The 25107-nt window shown below is 41.1% G+C and overlaps 1 protein-coding gene across 4 annotated transcripts; it reads right to left on the reverse strand.

Moving 5' to 3' along the window:
• Positions 1 to 105: 105 nt before the first annotated feature.
• Positions 106 to 22730, reverse strand: LOC102139829 (transient receptor potential cation channel subfamily A member 1-like). Of its 4 annotated transcripts, none has more exons than XM_065519365.2 (8): positions 22484 to 22730; positions 21277 to 21338; positions 16881 to 17036; positions 14160 to 14341; positions 10080 to 10187; positions 8631 to 8699; positions 6112 to 6225; positions 106 to 1344 (listed from the first exon to the last, which is right to left on the reverse strand). In XM_065519365.2, exons 3-8 carry the CDS (start codon positions 16963 to 16965, stop codon positions 1297 to 1299), a joined length of 606 nt encoding a protein of 201 aa, XP_065375437.1. In that variant the 5' UTR covers positions 16966 to 17036; positions 21277 to 21338; positions 22484 to 22730; the 3' UTR covers positions 106 to 1296. The 4 variants fall into 4 exon arrangements, with proteins under 4 accessions (XP_065375437.1, XP_045254314.1, XP_005563581.1 ...); XM_045398379.3 differs by having other exon boundaries at positions 21277 to 21356; XM_005563524.5 differs by lacking the exon at positions 21277 to 21338.
• Positions 22731 to 25107: the final 2377 nt, after the last annotated feature.

A 25107-nucleotide genomic window follows, 5' to 3' on the forward strand; every position in this document is an offset into this window, starting at 1 on the left:
TTATACTAAACATCCAAAGAATGAAGGGAATATGTGGTGGAAGTGTTTTTTGTTTTTTCAAATCTCAAAACACAATGCAATAAAAGGCTCAAACAATGACAGTAATACCATGTAGGTTTAATATTTATTATGCTCATTGGCAAACAAAAACACAGAAACAATATAAATTATCTATAGTAAAATTCATGCATATCATAGGGGCTATTAATTTGTACTTCAACTATATGGCTTAAAGTGACATTAGGTGTGTTGGGGACAGCAAGAAGGGTGGGGCTACTCATGGTAGTAGCAATAGAAGAGTACACAGGGTGCCACCCACAGGTTCTTCCAACACAAAGAAGCTTCCAACTGGTAGAACTCAACTAATACTTAAGGCTGCCATCTAAGGCATTACTAATACTTGCGACTATTTTCTAGGGCATCAGATATTAGAAAATTAGCAAGCAGAAATACAGTACTTACACTAGCATTCTAGCTCAATAGTTACATTTATTACTCCTTAGCAATAAACATGTGTGTTCTAGCAAATTCATTTTCTACCCATGCAAATAATGAGATTATCTCTCATCAAAGTGAAGTCCAACTTGAACATATCTGCAAAAATATCCCCAATATATAATGATTGGCAGAAAATATGAATAGAGGATAAAAGATAGTTTACTTTTGTATAGCATGCAGGAACCATGATTTCACATGTAGTGAAATGAATCAGATTTCTGCTTCTTTCTCATTCTTTTTAAATTGAAAATTAGAACCGGCAAATTGTGCACCCCCACCCCCACTCCCACCCCATCGCATTGAAAGCCTCACTGAAGGTCTGGAGAGAGAAGGCTCAAGGTGGTATATTTTTGCCTTGACTGCTGTCAACAAACAAATAATTCCATTTGTTCCATCTGCAGTTTCTTTCTTTTTTTTTTTTTTTTGAGATGGAATCTCGCTCTGTCGCCCAGGCTGGAGCGCAGTGGCCGGATTTCAGCTCACTGCAAGCTCCACCTCCCGGGTTTACGCCATTCTCCTGCCTCAGCCTCCCGAGTAACTGGGATTACAGGCGCCCGCCACCTCGCCCGGCTAGTTTTTTGTATTTTTTAGTAGAGACGGGGTTTCACTGTGTTAGCCAGGATGGTCTCGATCTCCTGGCCTCGTGATCCGCCCATCTCAGCCTCCCAAAGTGCTGGAATTACAGGCTTGAGCCACCGCGCCCGGCCTATCTGCAGTTTCTTAAACCTGTCTTGAAAAGAACAACAGTTATCTTCATCCTCTGTCTCAGAGATGATCTCCATCTTCTGAATGATCAGTTTAATGAGCTCGTGCTGCTTTTTCAGGAGAAAAGTGAGTTCCTTCAGCCTAAAAGGACATACACATTTCATGAATTTATTTTCAGTTCTTCTTTTAGCCCTTCTGAATGTGGGAAGGCATAGGTTTTAACCTCGTGGTAGTCACAATCCTTCCAGGAAACACATATTTTTGAAGTCTAAATCATTTTTCCCAAAGTTACACTGTTAGTTCATGGCTAGTTTATTTTTGTTCCCCGTTTACAGATAAGAAACTATTATAGGAAAAGGTTAAGCAGCTTGCACAGGGTCACGGTTACTAAGTAAATAGTTGAATAGGGGTTTGAACTCAGGTAAGCTAACAGTAAAACCCTCAGGTTTAATTACCACCCACCACATAGTTACTCCAAAGATCTTCAAAAGCTTTCAGAGGTTTGCTTTATGAATTCAGATGAAAAATACAGTTTATGATACTGCCTCCAAAAGAAAAGAAATCAGAATTTCAATTTTTATTCACTTATTATTGGAAGGCAACCTGATGATAGTGGCAAATAAGTTGCTGGTTCTCAAAAATGCCTCATGACTCTCAATACACTACCTACAGCCATCAATAAAGCATGTCTTAATATATATAAAATAAAAACCAATATAAAATATAACCTTATACTGTACAGTATTATTTATGAGTTTTAAATTTCTCAAGTTCAGAGAGAAGGAAAAATGTGTACTGGTATTTCTGCTTTAATATTTCAATTTCTAGAGATGTATTAGTATTTGGTATTTCTTGTCTTATTTCTTAAGTGGAAAATAAAAAATAGAATAGACTCTGTGGGATTAAAAAATAATAGGTACTAAAATTGAATTCAATTCAGGAATTTTTTCTTAAGCATGTGCCAAAATTCAACCACCACTGGCACAAATATGCATAAAGCACAGCTACACTCTCAAGGAGCAGATTGTGGAATCTGCTAAGAGAAACAGGCATGTGAAGAACGAGCTATGAAATGAAGTAATACGTTTTATCAGAGGAAAAAATGTACAAATAGAAAAGGAGTAAATTAAGGTAGGAAATTGTTTAGAAAGGGGCTTAGCTGAATTGTCCTATGCATTTTCATGAGAAATGCCCATCATGGAAGGTGGTATTCCATAAGAGATTAGTTGTTAATTATCTAAAACTGTACTGCACATTATCCAATACAACTCAACCAATCAATGAAGTTTCACCTGGAGAAATTTCTGAAATGTTATTTTAATACATTTTGTCTTACTTTAATATCTTTTAAACCATAGGTTGACTTGAGAGGGTCAAGGGCAGATGTGAAATGACCAAGAATGAAGTAATTCTAGGAGTCCAAGCAAAAGAAAATGGTGACTTGCACAGGCCATCCAGAAAGTCAAATGGGCCAGACTGAGGGGGGAAGGAGGTGGAGGTGACAGGTCAGGGGTGACTCTTGGGTGGCTGGTTTGCACAAGTTAATGAATGGTGCTGACATTGTTGCAAGGAGGAACTTTAGAAAAGGACCAGGACTTTTTCACTTTTTTCCTGTAGGGGATATGTAAGGAGAGGATGAAATGTGGAAGCAGTGAAGTTTGGTTTTGAATGTGCTGAATGTGAGGCACCTTTAGATATGCAAGTGGAGATGTCAAGTAGGCAGCTGGATATAGGGGCTGGAAAATCAAGAGTGGGCTCTAGGATAGAGAAATCAGTTGCTGAGCATTCTGTGTTTAGGTAGTAATTATATCCATGGGCATTTGTGAAATCAGATGGGAAGATAGTATGGGGTTAGAATAGAGCCCAGATTGATATTCAGGGTGAATTTATCATTTCATGACTCTACAAAGGAAATTAACCTGCAAAGAACTCAGGAAGAACAGTCATAGAGATGAGGGCAGCCCAGGCATGGTTACAATTAGCACCCAGTAATTCTGGCTCTTTATATGGTCCCTCTTCCATTATAATGCAATGGTCTTGCTAAGTCTTTGATCACTTTATATACTTTCTACAGTGAACATTCCAACTCTGTGTGTGTGTGTGTGTGTGTGTGTGTGTGTGTGTGTGTGTGTGTGTGACAGAGAGACAGTTAGGCTTTTTGTCCCCAACCAAATCTCATCCTGAATTATAATCCCCATAATTCTAATTATCTCCAAATGTCAAGGGAGAGACCAGGTGGAGGTAACTGGATCCTGGGGGCAGTTTCCTGCACACTGGTCTCATGATAGTGAGTGAGATCCCTTGAAATCTGATGGTTTTATAAGTGTCTGGTAGTTCCTCCTGCATTCATTCTCCATCCTGCCACCTTGTGAAGAAGGCGCCTTGCTTCCCCTTTGCCTCTGTCATGACTGTAAGTTTCCTGAGGCCTCCCAGCCATGTGGAACTGTGTCAATTAAACCTCTTCCCTTTATAAACTACCCAGTCTCAGGCAGTTCTTTATAGCAGTGTGAAAATGGACTAATACAGTAAATTGATACTGGGGAGAGTGGGGTACTGCCATAAAGATACCTGAAAATGTGGAAATGACTTTGGAATTGGGTAACAGGTAGTGGTTGGGACAGTTTGGAGGGCATAGAAAACAAGAAGATGTGGAAAAGTGTGGACTTATTGAATGACTGCCCAAAATGCTGATAGTGATATGGACAATGAAGTCCAGGCTGAGAAGGTCTCAGATGGAGATGAGGAACTTAGGAATTGGAATGAAGGTGCTTCTTACTATGCTTTAGCATAGGGACTGTCAGCATGTTGCCCCTGCCCTAGAGATCTGTGAAACTTTGAGAGATGATTTAGAGTATCTGGCAGAAGAAATTTCGAAGCAGTAAAGCATTCAAGAGGTGCCCCGCATGCTCTTAAAAGCATTCAGTTTTAGGCATCCACAGAGAGATGGCTTGGAATTGGAACCCATATTTAAAAGGGAAGCGGGCATAAAAATTTGGAAAATTTGCAGCCTGATAATGTGATAGAAAAGAAAAACCTATTTTCTGGGGACTAATTCCAGCCAGCTGCAGAAATTTGCATAAGCAATAAGGAGCCAAGTGTTAATCCCCAAGACAATGGGGAAAATATTTCCAGGGCATGTCAGAGGTCTTTATGGTAGCACCTCCAATCAGGCCCAGAGGCCTAGAAGGAAAACACAGTTTTGTGAGCCAGGTCCAGGGCCTTGCTGCTTTGTGCAGTCTTGGAACTTTGTACCTCACGACCCACTCGTGGCTAAAAGGGGCCAAGGTACAGCTCAAACCTTTACTTCCGAGGGTGCAAGCTCTAAGCCTTGGCAGGTTTACATGTTGTGTTGGGCCTGCGAGTATAAAGTCAAGAATTGAGGTTTGGGAACCTCCGCTTAGATTTCAGATGATGTTTGGAAATGCCTGGATGTACAGCCAGAAGTTTGCTGCAGAGGCAAGGTTCTCACGAAGAACTCCTGCTAGGGCAGTGCTAAAGGGCAATGTGGGGTAGGAGCCCCAACACCGAGTCCCCACTGGGGTACTGCATAGTGGAGCTGGGAGAAGAGGGCCACCATCCCCCAGACCAGAGAATGGTAGATCCACTGACAGCTTGCACCATGTATCTGGAAAAGCTGCAGACACTCAATGCCAGCCTATGAAAGCAACTGGGAGGGATGCTGTAACCTGTAAAGCCTTAGGGATGGAGCTGCCCAAGGCTATGGGAGCCTACCTCTTGCATCAGTGTGACCTAGATGTGAGACACCGAGTCGCATGGAACTTTAAGGTTTAATGACTGCCCAACCAAATTAGACTTGCATGGGACCTGTAGCCCCTCCGTTTTGGTTAATTTCTACCATTTGAAACAGGAATTCTTACCCAATGCCTGTACCCTCACTGTATCTTGAAAGTAACTAATTTGCTTTAGATTTTACAGGTCCCTAAGCAGAAGGACTTGCCTTGTCTCAGATGAGACTCTGGACTTGGACTTTTGGGTTGATGCTGGAATAAATTATGACTTTGGAGGACTGTTGGGAAGACATTATTTGTTTTAAAATGTGAAAGGGACATGAGATTTGACAGAGGCCAGGGCTGAAAAGACCTGGTTAGGGTTTGTTTTTCCACCTAAATCTCATCTTGAATTATAATCCCCATAATGCCCACATGTCAAGGCAGAGACCAAGTGAAGGTCATTGGATGATAGGTGCAGTTTCCCTCATGCTGTTCTCATGATAGTGAGTGAATTCTCACAAGATCTAATGGTTTTATAAGTGTTTGGTAGTTCCTCCTGCATTCATTCTCCTTCCTGCTGCCTGTGAGAAGGTGCCTTGCTTCCCCTTTGCCTTCCACCATAATTGTAAGTTTCCTGAGGTCTCCCAAGCCATGTGGAACTGCGAGTCAATTAAACCTCTTTCCTTTATAAACTACCCAATCTCAGGCAGTTCTTTATATCAGTGTGAAAATGGATTAATACTGTGTGTGTTTGTGTGTGTGTAAATGTGTGTTCTTTATTGTATATTATAAACACTTAGCTGTACATACACACATATCTATCTACACAGAAATGTAAGTGACATGTGACTAGGAAAAACAAAGTATATCTTTGCTGTAATAAAAGATACTGAAAGGATAAGGTTGGTCCCCCACCCATCTACTCTTACAGGGACAGTGTGTATTTAACACAGATGCTATGGATGAGCCTCCCAAAAGATGAGGGCAAATTTCACCCTCCTGTCACTTAGTCCTTTCACATGTTAAGTTAATCATATTCATTTTTTTAAAGCATAGCTATTTCTTTCTCATTGGCAGACATGGCTCAAAGTCTATAAAATGACCCCCTTAGGGATAACACAAGGAATGGATGTCAAGTAGTGTCAGATTATTGATGTTATTTGTTATGTGTACTTACAAATAATGTTCCACCACATCTGGGTTTGTTGGGATATATGGTGGTGGATTTCCGATCCACTTTGCGTATGCAACAGCATGACAGCGTTGTTTCTAAGCTGGTATGAAGTTCCACCTAAAATGCATTTTGGATTTATTAATAGAATCATTAATTAGTATCTGAAATTCTTATATGGCACAGAGGCAATCATTAGTACAGCAAAATGAAAACTGATTCCTACTTCCTGACTTCTGGACAGCAGCTGGGCTGACCTCTCACTTTCATTTCAGGGGATTCTATGAGAGCATTAAATGACGCTGTAGTAAATGCATGCTACATGTCCCCTTCTGCTGTGGGCTCAGACATAGGTTTCAGAATGGATGCAGAGAGTTGCTTAAGAAACAACTCAGGGGAAGTAGGAGAATGGCTTCCTGGTTTTCCAGTTGATGCTGCTTTTGATCCAAAACAAGGCACAGATAACATGGGGGTACTGGGATTTGTGCTATTTACTTTCAGGGAGCAAAGTAAACAAAATATAGCATTGCACTTTTCAGCTCAACCCCACTGGCACTGCAGTTGAGTGAGCTTCCCCAAGATATTTTATTTTGTACTATTGCTTGTATTATTCTTTTTATTTATCCCCAATGTATTTTAAAGAGGTATTAGGGCATTCATGAGGTATTGCTGATATACCTACCAAGAAGTTTATACATCCCCTTTCCATATTGACATACCTGAGTCCTAAACATCATCTTTGTGACACTAATAACCTGCCATTAGCTCTTCCTACCTTCGATCTTTCCCCACTAAACCAAGACAATAGCAGATCACCATAAACACCATTTTCATTGTGGAGGAGCTGATAATAACCCTCCACTAACTTACAAAGTAACTTGAAGCACTTCATCGTTTGCTGCCCTTTGCTAAGGTTTTTCTCTGCTAGTTTTGAATAAACCCCCGTCATCTGGAACGATCTAATCAGCCACTAACATGAATGATCCTTACAGGCAAGGGGGACTTGGGCCAGTGCCTTGGCCATTTTCCCCATTCCGATGTGGCCCTTTGCTCTTGCTGGCCCCTCCTTTCAGGATGGTATTGATGTCCTGTTAGATCCCAACCATCTTTCAACACTGACTCATCTCACCCACTCCATGTAGCATTCCCTTATTTTTGCATTTTTTCTGTACCTGATAATCATTTAACTGTTTTTGTTCTCAAAATGTTCAGATCGCTCTGTATCTCTGCATAATATACAGCCATGTCATGCAGTGTAGAATTTAAGAATGGTTCTCAGTTGATTTTTGATATTTCATTTTATCAATGCCTAGCTGGTGTGCTAAGTAGACACAGCTGACTTAATAGTCAAGGATCACATCCCTCTGTTTCCTCTGGGCTCTCATGCTAAGTTGTACTGCCCTTTGTATACTATATGTATTGAAACATTGTTTTTCAATAAATAAATGCTAATGTATGGCTGAATGAATAACAGAGAAGAAAACTGTGACAAATAAAAGTGAAGAAGAGACAAGAATGAATAGAAAGTTATATCATAACATGATTTTTCTCTCTCTCAAACTGGCCAAAATGTCTTAATGCGCATAGTCAACTGGTCACCAAATATCCTTGAAGCATCAAAAATGCCCATTTGAATTTGAAATTTAAAGACATTCTAGTCAAGAACAGAAAAATAACTTGGTGTTGTATTACAGAAAAGTACCTCACAACATTCAATAGCTGAGGACCTAGCCAAGAAACTTTGACACCAAATTTTACATCAAATTGTCCATAAAAGTGAGAGAGATGTCACAAGAGAACAAAACCACATAGATTCTGTTAAAACTTCAGCATAAATCATGCTGTGGGGACCTTGTGATTCCCTGCACAAAACAGAAGAAGCTCCTTTAAACAGCGTGGATAGGATGCCAGTGATGCTCTTGATCTAGCAGCTAGCTACCTGGGTGGCCACAGGTTAACATAACAAAAGATGCTCAGGCAATTTCTTAATTTCTCTACTAAAATTATTCTAGGACATTTTTTCATCATCTTTGATTACAGCAGGTATAACAGATAACATGCAAACAGACACAGGATGTGACTCCTCAGGATTAAGAAAACATCCATGCTAAATAACTGTGCTCTCAGAAATGGAAGTAATTATAATTGTGTTAATTTCAGTAAGTTTAAATTAGATGTAATGCAGACAATGCCTAATTTAGGATGGTTCAACTCATGCTTTTTTGACTTTATGATGGTGTGAAAGTGATACACATTCAGTAGAATCTATACTTCAAATTTTAAACATTGATCTGTTCTGGGCTAGCGGTATGTGGTACTCCGCTGGGATGCCGGCCAGTGGCAGCGAACCACAGAACCCAGTCAGCCACATGATCAGGAGGGTAAACAATCCAACTCTAAGGTGTAAGTGGTATAAATTTAAAACTGGCTTATTCTTACAAAATTCCCATTTTTGACTTATTTTTAACTTATGGTGGCTTTACCAGAAGATAACACTATCATAAGTGGGGAAGCACTGCACTTACCTGCATAGCTATCCTCTTCAATGATGCATGTTTCTGGACCTCAGCAATGTCACCAACTGCCAAACCAATCTGAAGTATGACACAAAATTAAATCACTACAGTTGAAGGTCCACCTAAAAATGCATGTAAGGTCTGTCTTAGTCCATTCACACTGCTATGACAAAATATTTTAGCTTGGGTAATTTATAAATAGCATAAATTAACTGCTTACAGTTCTGCAGGATGGGAAGTTCAAAATCAAGACTCGGGCAGAACTGGTTTCTGGTGAGAGCCCATTCCTCATAGGTGGCGTCTTCTATGTGTTCCCATATGGCAGAAGGGCAAAGGAGCTAATGTGCTCCCTCATAGTTCTTTTATAAGGGAATCAGTTCCATTCATGAGGGCTCTCCCCTCATGGCCTAATCACCTCCCAAAGGCCCCACCTTCTAATGCCATCTTCTTGGTGATTAGGTTTCTATATATATATAGTGTGTTTGTATATATATAGAGAGTATATATATAGTGTGTGTGTGTGTGTATATATTTATATATTGGATGGGACATAAAAATTGAAACCATAGCAAGGTCTCTGTGGCTAAAGTGGGAGGGTGGGCATAAGATCTACTAGTAGTAGTAGCTGCAGAATACTTTGGTCATACACCTTACAGAAAACTACAAGGCCTATATACCTCTGCAACGGTGATGGCCACATTCGGAGGTTCAGTACTCTTAAGTGTTATGAAAACTTAAGACACACAAATTAATCTGAAATTCATTTAAGATAATCTGTTATTTTTTGAAAGGACAGGGATGATGTGATATCACATGCAATTGGGTGTAGCTACACAACATGGTGGGAAACTCCAGGAGTTTAGTAACTAAGGTAGACAAGAGTGATTTAACAACATGGAAAAAAATACTAAACTGAGAGAATGATACATTTTATATCTTACATATGTTTATAAGGAAAACATATAGCACTGTTTTTGGGAACACGTGGCAATAATTTCTTCAAGTCTTCAGGAGTGGCTGTGTTTCCTTTGGCTTTTATTTTACGGGCCCGATAAGTCTGGAACTGACTATATTCATCTTTCCTTTGACAATTCAGAAGCTCAGAATCGAATGTACGAACCATCTTTATAACATACAGGCCATTATACTTTGTATTTTGCATTCTATCCTAGCCACCAGTTTCATCTTAATTTTTCCTGCCTATATTTTCTTTTCACTTTGAATTTCTCATGGTTTTCATTACTGCTTTACTATTAGTCTCCTATAAGCAATCTCAGATCCACTTAAGGCAGGGAGTGCATATACAAAAACACATAGAACGACTTTTTTTTCTGACATAGTTTCTGTATTTTATGTTTTTCTAAGGAGAAAAACTTAACAGCTTTTGTAAATAATAATAATCCGTGTTGTATTCATAAAAAGATAAAGAAAGCAGAAAGATATGAAAAATATACAAACCAAAATCTTCAGTGCTTCACTATTATTTTTGGTGCACGCGATCATCACAGCTGTGTTTCCATTTTCTCCTTCCAAATTAACATCAGTACTTCTATGCTCAAGCAAGACCTACACAAAAGTGGAGAATAATTGTCAAAATTTTACAGATTTCCAAATAAAGTACTGTCTTCCACTAGATTTTAAATTCTCAGATGCCAGGGACCGTGTCTATTTATCTTTTTTCATCCTTCTCCCACACAATCTAGCAACACATTCTGCACACTGTGGGTACTAAGTACATTTCTCAAATAGATGAAATAACCATGATTTCAATGTCACAACAATTAAGGTGATAATGAGTTGTGGCATTGTAAATAGAGTAAGAACTGTAGATACTAGTTATCACAGCTTCACTTAATACTTCCGACTTGTATTAGTGAAGCTATGTTAACTAATATTTTCAGAAAAATAATTTTATGGAGCCATTTAGAATGTGTTAGCAGTGAAGGAGGAAGTCAGGAAGGGAAGAAGGAAGAAAGTAAGAGAGACAGAGAGGAGGGAGGAAGGCAGGAAGGAAATGGTTTCTTTTCCCCTTCTAGTCTAAGTAAAATTTTTCTTTTACCTAGATTGCAAGCATCCTAGGAAATGTCAATGGAAACTCTATTCTCTTCAGTAAACAAAACAGAGTTTTGCATAACACTTTGGTATGGCTTAACTCAATTAATTCAAACTTGGTCTGGAATGGAAACTTTTTCTACAATGTAAGAAATTAGCATCCTGGCCGAGCACAGTGGTTCCTGCCTGTAATCTCAGCACTTTTGGAGGCTGAGGCAGATGGATCACTTGGGGTCAGGAGTTCGAGACCAGCCTGGCCAACATGATGAAACCCCATCTTTACTAAAAATACAAAAATTAGCTGGGCTTGATGGCACAAGCCTGTAGTCCCAGGTACTTGGGAGGTTGAGGCAGGAGAATTGTTTGAACCCAGGAGGCAGAGGTTGCAGTGAGCTGAGATCATGCCACTGCACTCCAGCCTGGGAGACAGTACAAGAAACAAAAAAAGAAGAAAGAGAGAAAGAGAGAGAGAGAAGGAGGGAGAGAAGGAGAGAGGGCAGAAGGAAGGAAGGAAGGGAAAGAGAGAGAAAGGGAGAGAAGGAGAAAGGGTGGAAGGAAGGAAGGGAAAGAGAGAGAAAGAGAGAGAAGAAATTAGCATTCTGATAAAATGGTCAAGTAATTTTTCTGATGAAATTTCACTGAAGACCTGTTACTGCCTCACCTGGTTGACGGCCAGCTGATTTTTGCCCAAGTGTCTATAGACCTTTGACAAGTCTTTCTTTAATATTCAATGTAATAACATTATCTCATCTAAATATCTTATCAAACCTTTAAACTGGCCTACTAGAGGCTTTCTCTCCTGCAGAAAGACTATGATAAACAATGGCATGTCCTTATAATTAAATAATGTTAAAAGAATTTATTAAATAAGCTGTTTCTCAAAAACATTGACTTCTTTAAAAAAGTTTAAAAACTTTTTACCAGAGCCTCTTGTTAGCAGAACATGCCCCATGTGAGTGTCAGTAAATGAATTAGGTTTACTAATTAGCTCTGCTCATAAATGCAAATTAAACTGAGATTTTAGTACATGAAAATATGTGGGAAAATGATGGATGAATTAAAGGGAAATGAGAACACAGGGTTCCTTCCATGGACTTTAGGCACCTTTGCATTCTGTTCTTAAGAAGCTCTAGATTCATATGGAAAATAACTTACCAAAGAAGAGGCTTTTCTCTCTTTGCCCTCTTAGAATCATAGACCATAAATGTGTAGCATGTATGACGCTGTTATTACTGTGCCACCAAAAGCACAATCTTTCAAAAAGCTGTGTTAAATTACATGTGGCAGGGATCCCAGAGAGAGCAACTAAACTGTGCAGCTACTTCAAATTCAGTCATGACCAGGCAGGTCTGGAAGGTTCGGAGGTGAACCCTCCACAGGTCCCTTTGTTGAGAATCTGGAAAGCCTCATGGAAGGGTCAAACAACTGGACACTTGGAAGTAAAGCCCCAAGGACTAAGGCCTGCAGGCCACTGAGAGACAAAACCACCCCCTAATTCTCAGGCCAACGTGTGCCAGGGAATATTATGCATACCATAAATCATTGTGCAAGAACTTGAAGTGATGCGTGGATGACAGTTTTTTACTTTACAACTATTACAGGCAGCAGAGGAAGGTTTGAGGGAAGGTCAGTGGAGCAGTCAATGGAGCAGCTTCTAAACTGGCAGGGGCTGGGTAGGTACAGGCTGGACCATGGGCATAACTGGGAGAGGCAGGTGGAGAGGATTGCTGTTTGCAAGCATGAGGGGAGACATTCCAAAACACCTTCTCCTCCTTCTATTCCTGTCATTTCTGGTGAGCCAGAGGAGTTTGAAAATATTTTTACACATAGTTGTGGTTGGTAAGACCAAGTAGGGGGGAGTCAATTTTACTTAGAACTCAATTTTTCTGCTTGTTCTGGTTTCATCAGAAAAATTTGTTTTACCTTTCTGTATTTGTTGGTCTGGAGATTTCTGCTCTCTAATTAACAATAGTCATTCAACAGTTATCTGCCTTCAGTTCCCAAACCACATTTTCAGAGCCAATATTAATTGAGTTAATAGGCATGTGTTCTTGAAAAGAGCCTTCAGAGGGAGCAAGAGCTCCATGAGGAAATATGTGACATCTCTGTGGGAGTCCCTGCAGTCACTAGTGGCCCAACCCGGATGATATGGAAACAGCACTTAGCTCATGAATAATGCAGATATTTAATAAAACAACAACAACAACAACAACAAAACAGCTTGTTTCCAGAGGACTTTCTAGTAACCTCTTCAGGGAGCCAGACCTATCTCATAGGTACTGAGAGTTCAGCTCGCCCCTTCTCAGTCAGCCAGAACTCCCATTTACTCATTCATTCATCATTTGCCACCACAGTGCTGAGGAATACGAGATATTTGGATTAACAAGACACAGCCCTCCTTCAAGAATAATTACCCAGTGGGCAAAAAAAGCACATGAATATTTCATTCCAATATAATGTGTTAAGAATTTTGATAGAGCCATATACAAGGTACAGTAGGAAAGCAGAAAGTGGCTCCTCTCATACCCTTCAGGTCAAATGTAAAGAGTCAAGGTCTCAGAAGGCTGAGAGAAAGGTCTTTGGGCTAAAGGGAGCCGGAAACTCATGCATCTCTTTGGTGATTTATAGAGAAGTTGGTTTTCTTGTGACTTACCACAATAGCCAAATCATCATTCACAATAATATTTCTACAGGAAAATTTATTATAAGTTCCAAATAGTCTTCTGGAACATGATCCATTTGTAAACTCCATTCTTCATCAGTTAAGCATGTTTGTATTTTAGTGTGTCTGACAGACTTTGAGACGTAGTTTAAAAGCCATGGCCTAATTCTTATCCTTTAGCAATTTTCCAGGATTTCCTCTACTTGACTAAGCTTACTCTTAAACCTTGAAAACCAATACAATGTCTCCCAATGGTACTGTCATGTCTTCAGCGAACTAATCGTTTCAACAGGCCATACACTCTAACTAAAACAGCAAATCATAATTACGTTTTCTGCTTTCATTGAGGCTCTCATTACCTTCTTCTTTTGTCATTAAATCGGTCAGGTAAAAGTGATAAAGCGTAAACTTGAAAACATAAAGACGAAAACAAAATTCCTTAGTCTTGCAGTTTTACTTGTGATGTACCATTAGGCAAGCTATTCAAATTCTTTTGGCACCTCAGCATACTCAGCTATGAAATGAGAATCCTAGTATTTTATTAGATCTTTCTTCATAGAGGGCTTATTTAGATGAGAATTTAATAAACGAACACACACAAAGTTCTTAAAAAGTGCTTGGTAAATAAAAACTATTCAATAAAGTTAGAACTAATCATCATTATCATCATTAGTTGGTGAGAAGTAGAGCAAATGTAATTATTATATATTGTTTGACCTGGAAGCTTAGAAGGTGCTCATCCTGGTTCAGGCAGAGAGAGCTGGATCTGGGTCCCAGCACCTGCGCCACCAGTCAGGCCCATTGGAGCCAGCCAGTAGCCTTACCTTCATCACCTCATTGTGCGTGCCCTGCACAGCTAAGTGAAAGGGCGCCATCATGTTGAAGTTTTGGAGGTTTGGGTTTGCTCCTCTGCTGAGAAGAAACTTAACGCTTTCGATTTGGTTTTTTTCTACAGCACAGTGCAGAAGGCTATTTCCATAATCATCCATAATAATTGCATTCAGTACTAGAAAAAGAAACCAAAATATGGATTAGATTTTGCTTGGACTGTATTCAACACCTCCTGAGTGCCTATCCACTCCAAACTCAGTGCCAAGTGCAACTGACATCAGCTGCATCTTTTCTATGGTAACTAAAAACATAGCTTCAATTCTCATGAAACATTTAATGGGCACCTAATGGGAATATATAGAAGCATTGTACTGACTTTATCAAGTGAGTTAAATTTCTATTGGCAGCATTTATAAGAAAAAGATCCTCCTATTGCTACATGTTTTTATCTATGTGAGTTTGGGTATTGTGATAAAATATTGAGATTATGTAAAAGAAAGAACTATATACCGGGCACTCTACGAAGTTCACGTGACCATTATTTCATTCAAGCCCCAACAGCCTGGTGGGCATCACCATGACAAATGTTCAGAAGGAGGAAGATGCTGAGGTCCAGAGAGGTTAAAAGTCTTGCCAACATCACAGAGCCAGTAAGGAGGTATGAAAGTTACCATGCCTCTCTGAACCTCAGCTTTCTCATATTCAAAATTCATTAAAAAATTCATATGTCTACACAGAGAGAGAGAGAGAGAGACCTTGCAATGTTGTAGTGTTACTGGGACAATAATATTAAATCGTGTCTTTAAAGATCACAGCAGAGTGCCTGGCCTGTAGGAATGGCTCTGAAAATGTTAATAAGAAAAAAAACCACACCACTGATAAACCACAAAACTAGAATTCGAGCTTGAGCCCCTGATGCCACACCTGGTTTCCACAAATTGCTACAATATGATATATGGCACTATGTACCCTGTGAGCTCAGCATATAAATAATATGTCCTTTCATCCTGCAAAGTCCTATAGCTATTCTAAAATGGACATGGCTGACTGCTTTATCAACCTTGTAAATTGGTGGCAGTGTATCTTTATGTCCAGGAAGGGAGAAAAAGTATTCTCTCATAAATATGATTTGGGGACTATCTATGGTACTTGGAACCATATAGCCACGTTTCCTGTTTCTCTCCTTTTAAAAATATATCTCTCCACTATTTCCTTTCATTCATCTGAGTGCTTCATTCTAAAAAACACACACACACACATGCAGGGGCACACACACACATGCATGGGCACACCCACACATACACACATCTCTTGACTGTTCTGTCTGATCAAGAAGAATCACTCCATTCATCATTCCATTTGGCACCAAACTTAAACAGGGATCTATATTTACAAACTCCCATTCACTAATTAAGTAACTTGAATTTTGCTTTTATCCTCATCACTTTTCAGAAATCATTTTTACAGAGGTCACTGGGGCCTTCTAATGTAGGGGCTTTATCGTGATCTCCTTCCTACTAGGATCTCTTTGTGGTAAGAGCTCCTTCTAACACTTCTGTCCCAGTAATTTCATCCACGACTTGAGTATCATCAATCTTTTATCCATTACTATCTTCATCTTTTTCTGGCTTTCCCTCTGCCATCTCTCTTGATGTTTGTACTCTACTCTTAGCTACCTTAACTAGCAATTTTGTGATCCCCTAAAGTATTTTCGTGCATTTCCACTGTCTCGTTGACTTCCTATGCAATCATGCTCCTGTAGGGCAGCCCCTTTCATTCTACATTTCTGGATATTTCCAGATACTGTAGAAGATTGTAGATAATGCCTGCTGGATATTTCCAAGTGGATGTCCCCTGGGCCTTTCAAACTCACAGTGACCAAATCTCACACCTTGGCACTCAATCCCTTTGTTTTCTCATATTCCTCCTTTTGGGGGATGTTTATATTATTAGCCTAATCTCCTAAATTTAAGAATTTCAAAGTCAGTTCCAACTCCCTGCCCCTTTCTTTTCCCATTTACTCTGCTGTTAGGTACTATTGACTTTACACTCCATTATCTCTTGAACCTCTCCCTGTCTCCTTACTGTAGCCTCACAACCCTGGTGAACTCTTATCCTCTGTTTACTATCAAAATAGCTTTTTAGCTTGGCTTCCACTTCTAATCCATCTTCTACAATATTGGCGGAATTATCTTATATAGTGCAAGTCTTACCACACCACCTCACTGCCTCCATCTCTGTGGCATCCACCTTCCTCGCTGCCTACAGTTGAACTGCTTAAACAAGGCAGAGTGTACAAGGCTGGCTCTGGAAAACATTACTGTGGGGGGATATTACACCTTCTTGAAGTATCGATTTTCTTCAATGATAATAATTTAGGTATAGAATAACCTCAATGAAAAGAGGTTAATAACCTCAGTGGAATGAATAGAAGAGTACATAAATATATATGCATTTTTACAATCTATCTAAAAAATTCAAATAAAGTTTGTGCTTGTTGTGGGGTGTCCTAGATCTCTGCACTACGCTTTGCTATATTTCAGAAGAAGAAGTTGAGGAGTGCTGGTGTGTAGGAAAATCCACATTTCTAAGTGAAATATACAAGCTCTTTATAACTGAAACTAATAACCTTTAAGAATCACTTTGTTCCACTCTTTCCAGTGAATTGAATGGCTTGAAGGATTTCTAGAAGATGCATTGTAATGTTTTGTTACCTCCAGGAAGGAAATCTTCAGGGAACATCTCCATCCACTCAAATTGACCTTTTCCTACAGCATATTGCGAAGGGAAGGCGTTCATGTCATCACAATTGTTTAATATCTTTTGTTTCTTAAAGTTTTGTAATCCATATCACTTCCTTCAAAATCCACCTAGAGGTATTTAAACACCATTACAACAAACAAACATATGCAAAACTTATGACTAAAAGTTAATCATTTTATAGCCTTAAATAATTTATTATCCAACACTCTTTATTGTGCTTATAATAAAGTAAAAGTTTTTCTTGAAATACACAAAATATTTACAGATACAAAGAAGGTATGAAAAAATGCCCCTAAATTGTTCAGTATATGAAATAAATGTTTTTATTTTTTGACCATAAACTCATATATGCTTAGAAATAAAGGCCTTCTTCTTTGTTGCCAAGGAAACATAGAAATCTTCCCCAAACAAATGAATCAGATACTTGCTTTAATTCTACCATTGACCATAACTAGTCACATATGCCACATGATAATATATGTGTTCAAACTCTAGTTTGCTATTTTAAGGATAACTAGAGCATTTCTCACTACTGAAGAGAAAAGCTATCAATTAAAATGATATATTAAAGTATTTAACATATCTTAATATAGCTAAGAAATGATTTAGGATATGAGGATTTATTCAGTAAATGTCAAATTGGAATAAATAAAACAATTTCTTAAATTTTTGAACTTTGGATTTTGCTTCTAGAATCGCAGAACAGTACTTAACAAATCACTCTTCTACGGTAGTCTCTTAAACTGAGGTATGTTACTTTTTAACTTATAAAAAAGATTTCTATATAAGCTACATATGTCTTTAGTGACTACAGGATATGACAATGAGCATCCAACCACTTCCAAATTTACACATATTCAGTAATAAACGTAAAACGGGATTATTGTAGAAATAGGGTATTCTCCATATCTCATGCTTTCAAAGAAAATGTTGATCTAAATCTATTTGGAAGTGTTCTGGCACTTGAATTTGATATGCGATTTGGGTAATAAAGGGATTGTGCTGCCCACTCCCTAGTGCCAGAAAGAGCAGTTTAGGATGTCTGTTCAGCGATGTGCTGTCAACACAAACCCAATTCCACACTCTTGAGAAGGAGCACTGGGTTCAGATGCTCACAAGGCACTATTGAATTCACAATGACAAAACAGCATCTAAGTACTTTACAAGAGCATATCAGATGTACTAGATCTTCTCAATCACTACCTGACATATTGTCAAGCTTTGAAAAGATTTCTTAAAGTTCTGAAAGTAAGCCAAGGATGTCATTTAGACAAGTTATATATTCATTTAATGTAGTTTCATGTTGTCACAGAGTCACTTCAGATTCCTTATGATTCTGAACTATGTGATTAGATTCAGAACATAATAGACTAGATCACTTTTAGGTAAGCTAATTCTGACTAAACCCCTTAAAACAGAAATATCATATATATCTGTTTTAGGTTGCTTTAATGAAATACATATAAACAGCAATGTGGCCAAAAGGTTGGAAACTAAGGTGAGAGATAACAATTGGAAGGTCAAATGCTAAAGTATTCACTGTCTTGAAAGAAAATAACTGGAAAAGGCTAAAAGCATCAGTCCAATGGTTCTTCGTCCACATTTCTCATCTTGTAAGTTTTCTGTGATCCTTCAGTTTTGTTAGTGTTCCTGAGATACTGTGTATGCGCTGGAGAAAATATGTTACACAGCTTTTCTTTTAAATTAGGAAACCACCAAAAACCCTCTAGAGTTCAAAAAGCCCTTCACAGTATTATATATGTTTCTTTGTAATGAGTACAACCCGTGAGATTTTTACAAGATGATCTGAAAGTACCACAGCTAATGAAATAAAATATATAAATCCCTCAATCTAAAAACTAGAATATAAATAAATAAAAAGCCTTAAATAGGCCACGTGCAATGGCTCACGCCTGTAATCCCAGCACTTTGGGAGGCCGAGGCAGGTGGATCACAAGGTCAGGGGATTGAGACCATCCTGGCAAACATGGTGAAACCCCATCTCTACTAAAAATACAAAAAATTAGCAGGGCATGGTGTCAGGCACCTGCAGTCCCAGCTACTCGAGAGGCTGAGGCAGGAGGATGGTGTGAACCCGGGAGGAGGAACTTGCAGTGAGCTGAGATCGTGCCACTGCACTGCAGCCTAGGCGACAGAGCGAGACTTTGTCTCAGGAAAAACAAACAAACAAACAAACAAAAAAAGCCTTAAATAGCATAAGTGGTTCTACTTAGGCAGTAAATCTAAATAAGGACAATTAGAAACATGAAGAAAAATAATTTTGAGACTTGGTGCTGAGAAATCCCTCAGCAAATATCTCTAGAAAATGAAACCACAGGCCAGGCATGGTGGCTCACACCTGTAATCTCAGCACTTTGAGAGGCTGAGGCAGGTGGATCATGAAGTCAAGAGATCGAGACCAACCTGGCCAACATGTTGAAACCCCTTCTCTACTAAAAATACAAAAATTAGCCAGGCATGGTGGTGTGCACCTGTAGTCCCAGCTACTCAGGAGGGTGAGAGGCAGGAGAATTGCTTGATCCCAGGAGGCAGAGGTTGCAGTGAGCCGAGATCACGCCACCGCACTCCAGCCTGAGAGACAGTGTGAGAAAAAAAATAGAACAAAGAGAGAGAGAAAGAGAGAGAGAAAGAGAGAGGGAGGAAGGAAGGAAACCACATGGGTGATACTAGAAATTTAAAATTTCTTACTGTCCCATATTGATTGTAAAGATACTATCCTAGAGGGTGAAATCCATTCATGACTCAGTTTTCTGGAGTAAGTCACAAGGCCACAGTTACTTTGCTAATATTAAGAAGGACAAAAAATGTCTGTGGTCACGGTGGACGTGCCAACAGACTCACCTTGGGAGGCCTGGCTACTTGATGTGTGTGATTTACCATACATGCATGCCTGATTCACACACACAGCTGGCAACAGTGCCAACTTGTGCGACCTATTTAGAGAGGAATTTGGCAATTTCTACCATACTTAAGGCTGTATGTACCTCTTGACCCTGCTAGGACTTTTACATACAGACAGTCCTGCAAAAGTACCAATGGAAAGACAGACAGAGAAGCCACGTCTACACTGACAGACACACTCAGTCACGTGCATAATAGCAAAACAAAGCAAATACAAAGCAGCTTGAGTGTCCATCAGTGCAAGACTGGTTAAATAAATCATGATCTATTAATACAGTGGTAAGAGGTGACAATGTGCTAGCAGCCCTCACTCTTGGCACCTCCTCGGCCTCGGCATCCACTCTAGCAGCAGGGCTTGAATAGCCCTTCAGCCCCCCACTGCCCCTCTCTGGGCTGTCTGAGGCCAGAGCCGGCTCCCTCTGCTTGCTGGGGAGGTGTGGAGGGAGAGGCGCGGGTGGGAACCGGGGCTGCACTCAGTGCTCACAGGCCAGCGGAGTTCCGGGTGGGTGTGGGCTCCAGGGCCGCGCACTCAGAGCTGCCGGCCTGCGCCGCCCGCCCCGGCAGTGAGGGGCTTAGCACCTGAGCCAGCAGCTGCAGAGGGTGCACCGGTCCCCCTGGCAGTGCTGGCCCAGCAGCACTTGAATTTTCACTGCGCTTGAATTTTCACTGGGCCTCAGCTGCCTCCCCGAGGGGCAGGGCTCCGGACCTGCAGCCCGCCGTGCCCGAGCCTCCCCCTACCCCAGTGGCTGTGGGCTCCTGTGTAGCCCAAGCCTCCCCCTACCCCAGTCACTGTGGGCTCCTGTGCAGCCTGAGCCTCCCCCATGGGCACCGCCCCCTGCTCCATGGCGCCCGGTCCCATGGACCACCCAAGGGCTGAGGAGTGCAGGTGAGGCTCAGGACTGGCAGGCAGCTCCGCCTGGCAGCCCCAGTGCGGGATCCACTAGGTGAAGCCAGCTGGGCTCCTGAGTCTAGTGGAGACTTGGAAAATTTTTATGTCTAGCTAAGGGACTGTAAATACACCAATCAGCACCCTGTGTCTAGCTAAAGGTTTGTAAATACACCAATCAGCACTCTGTCAAAATGGACCCATGGCTCTCTGTAAAGTGGACCAATCAGCGCTTTGTAAAATAGACCAATCAGCTCTCTGTAAAATGGACCAATCAGCAGGATGTGGGTGGCATCAGTTAAGGTAATAAAAGCAGGCTGCTGGCGCCAGCCAGCTGCAACCTGATTGGGTCTCATCAACACTGCGAGGCTTTATTGTTTAGCTCTTTACAATAAATCTTGCTGCTACTCATTCTTTGGGTCCACCCTGCCTTTAAGAGCTGTAACACTCATGGCAAAGGTCAGCAGCTTCACTCGTGAAACCCATGGGGAAGAAAGAACAACTCCAGATGCACTGCCTTTAAGAGCTGTAACACTTACCACCAGGGTCTGCAGCTTCATTCCTGACAGGGAGACCATGAACCCACCAGAAGGAAGAAGCTCTAGAAACATGTGAACATCTGAAAGAACAAACTCCAGACACACCAGCTTTAAGAACTGTAACACACTGCGAGGGTCCGTGGCTTTATTCCTGAAGTCAGTGAGACCAGGAACCCACCAATTCCGGACACAGTGGGATATTATGAAGCTGGTGAAAACTGGTAAATTTCCAAGTGCTGATTTATGTTTTGGTGTATTCCAAAATATATTTTGTGAGTAAATCAAAGTGGAAATCTGAGTTCATACTTTTGCAAATAAAAAAAATAACTATTAACATGTGCGTTTTCGTGTAAGCATTTTTTTTTAACCTGGAAAATACCTAAGAAACTGTTAACATGATTCCACTGTTGAGAGAGAGTTGTGAGGAGGGTTTGGAGAGTCTTTTTAATGTTGTCTCAACCTTTTAAGAGAGGCCCTTTTTCCTGCTGACAATCTGATGAAATCCAGTGGTGGACTCTGAGCACCCAACAGCCTTTATCCCTCAGACTACACCATCAGGTAGTAGCTAGTGCTGCCTTTAGGGCCAAGAACTGCATAAGAAACAAGTAACTATCCTAGAGCCTCAGGCCACTCATCCATCTTCAAAAGGTCACCTCCTCCACAGCATTTCCTGACGCCCACACCCCCTGAAGAAGGAATTCGCCATTCCTGCCTCCATTTTACAGGGGACATTTTCTCTGGTTTCTTTGTTTCACTCTGTTAGACCAGAAGCCTTCTCAACCCCCAAAACTCTTAAATAGCTATCCGACAACAACCAGACACAGCCATTCAGCTCTTTGGTTCTAAACAAAATCTACAAAAAAGTTCAAGTGAAACGGCACACATTCCAAATTGTCCTGATTTTAGGCAGCTGCCCGATCTTGTACCAAATGATAGATACTTTTTGAGTAGGTTTCCCTGGACTACAGTCGTCCAGGAACAGGAACAGATTGGGCAGACAAGCAAACAAAGCAGGCGCTGTGTGGGCGCGTCATTAGCGGGGTCTCCTCTAGGACTGTGAACACCTCCCCCCAAAGCCTGCAACCCCCCTGGCCACTCCACGCTTTCTTCAAACCAAGGGCTGCTCGCAAGGAAACCTAGAGCCGACCCCGACCAGACTTCAGAAACCGTCCCGACTCTCCAGCCCCCAGGGTACCTTAAGCGATACCTTGCAGTCCCCGGCATCGTATGGCACAACCTCATAGACAATCGCCCGGGGGCCCCTTCTTTTCTCCAGGGCGCCGCATCTTCCTCGGGCTGCGCTTCATTGACGCCACCTGGTGCAGCGCCGGCACCTGGGGCGAGACAGCGCTGTCACCCGGCCAGGCGCTGGCGTCTGCGCGAGCCGGAGCGCTCCGGCGCTGCAGCTCACAGGCAGCGAAAAACTCGCTCCGCGGGAGCCCTGGAGAACTTCTGGAAGTTCTCAGGCCCGCCCTACTTACAGTGCAGGAAGCAGGCGGGGCCTGGAGAGGAGGTAGAAACACAGACCTCTTTCGCAAAGAGGGCGGCGGTGCCGCGTCTGCCTGGGACTCGCCGTTTCCGGAGCAAAGTGAGTCGCCCGTCCCGCTCTCCTGCAGCTGCAGCAGCGCAGTCGCAGAGTCAAGCGTGTCAGTTCGGTGTGGATGCAGCGAATTTGTTATAATCTACACACTAAGAGCCCCCTTGCCTCGCCCTGCCGCCCCCCTCAACGGGGTGTGTGTGTGTGTGTGTGTGTGTGTGTGTAAAGAGAGGAAGAGAGATTGACAAGGTACATTGGAAAGTTTTTTTAGTTTTCAGGATTTTTTTCCAACTAAAATTCTATGGACCTGTGTTTCCCTCCATGTGTATCTCCTTCTGGGGGCCTCTTTGATAAGGAAATAAGGTTTTTAGCAAAACTTCTCATTTCAAACATTTAGGAGAACAGCTAAACGCTAGCACTGGTTTGAGGGACCAGATTAAGTCCTCATGAATCTCAGGTCCCATTTCCTGTGGATAATAATATTGATCCCGTCATGCTTTGGTGTTTAAGGGTGGTTAATAAAAAAGTTAGGTTAAAGGTAAGCCACTGCTGACTGGTATGTTTGTTTGCCCCCACCTTTGTTTGAGAGACTTACCTTCATAGGTCTGCTCTGCATACGTGTCAATTGTGTAAAATAAAAGGCGTTCCCTCTCAATCGAAGAGGCTGGTTCTACTTTTATGTACAGACAAGGGAGCCTCTGAAACTGTTGCCGGTAAGTTCAAGTTTACAAGGCTAGAAAGCAAGACACCTTTCTAAGGCTGATTATACCTTGCACAGGACAGAACGTAGCTTTGACAGTCTTTTGCTTTGACAGACTGCTTCCTGAAGGCCCTGGATTGTCGTATTCTCCTGCTCATATCCAGCACTAAGCACAAGGTCCCGGTGGATCGAGGACCTGGCATAGAGGTGCACTCAGTAATGGTTTGTGGACTGTCTGACCTAGGGGCTATGGTAGGCTGAGCTTAGGGCTAGGCAGAGTGGGCATGACGATGTTAAGGAACCATGAAAGGTTCCCCCCAAATCTTCCAATGGATATGGCAGGTTGCCATCAATTCCACCCCTGAAGTGGAATTTCTTGGAAGGATTATATTGAACTTAACCACATCATGAGTCCATGAGTATGGCTTGCTAGAGGATACAGGTGTTCAACTTCACCCTCTCACACTTTTCCCACCAGCATCTTTGTTCAGGGTGTACAGAATAGGAATCAGTTGCACAGCTTGCTATGATTTAGTTGAAGGAGGTAATGCATTTGGAGAAACCAGTAAAGAAAAGAATCAGAGGGATGGGTAAAGAGAATAACTCTCATTGAGCCACCGCTGTCTACCTGACATTTTCCATACACCGGGTTCACGCTTTAAAATGGAATACCTCATAGGAGTATGATGACTTTTTATTCTTTATCATTGATTACTTTGATCAATTGCTTTTCCCACAACACTTAGCTGAAAAGGGTCACTAAGGCAAAAAGGGAATAAAGAGGTTGTTCAAAGTGGTCATTTTGGAAGCTGGGGCAAAAGGCATGTCATCAGATGGCTCTGTTGGCCCTTAGAGACCAGGGAGGGAGGTGCTGCAGGGAACTCCAGCAATGGAGGATGGAGGAGAAGGCTGGGAGAAAAGTGGCTCCAGGCCAACAGCACCCCTCCTTTGTAACATCCCCTGGGGTCAGCTGCCAGCACAGAATGATGCTTTCTGCATTCTTGCTTCTGTACCCTATTTACATCCCCAAAGCATGTATTCTTTTAAATTTGTCTTCTCCAGCTTTAACACTGAAAAATATGGATGGTTAGTATTATAGAACTGAATGTTTATATATATATATATATATATATATACACACACACACACACACACACAGAGAGAGAGAGAGAGAGAGCGAGAGAAAGAGATGTTTGTTTCTAGACCCCTATCTTCTTCTATTGATCAATATCCCTATATTTAAGCCAATACCATATGGTCTTGATTTATATATTCAGATTATTAATCCCTTGTCAGATGGGTAGTATGATGGTTAATATTAGGTGTCAACTTGACTAGATTGAAGGATGCCTTGATGGCTGATGAAGCATTATTTCTGGGTATGTCTGTTGCATTGAGTCTATAGGTCCATTGGGTGAGAAGGGTCATTTTTAAAATATTAAGTCTTCTGATACATACATGGCATATTTTCGATTTATGTAGATCTATCTTGATTCTCTTGGTAGTGTTTTGTAGTTTTCCATGTACAGTTCATGCATATTTTTGTTAAATGTATTGTTAAGTATTTTATTAGTTTTAAGCTATTTTAAATGGA

The sequence above is a fragment of the Macaca fascicularis genome, chromosome 8 (assembly GCF_037993035.2).
Source record: "Macaca fascicularis isolate 582-1 chromosome 8, T2T-MFA8v1.1".
Classification (NCBI taxonomy): Eukaryota; Metazoa; Chordata; class Mammalia; order Primates; family Cercopithecidae; genus Macaca; species Macaca fascicularis.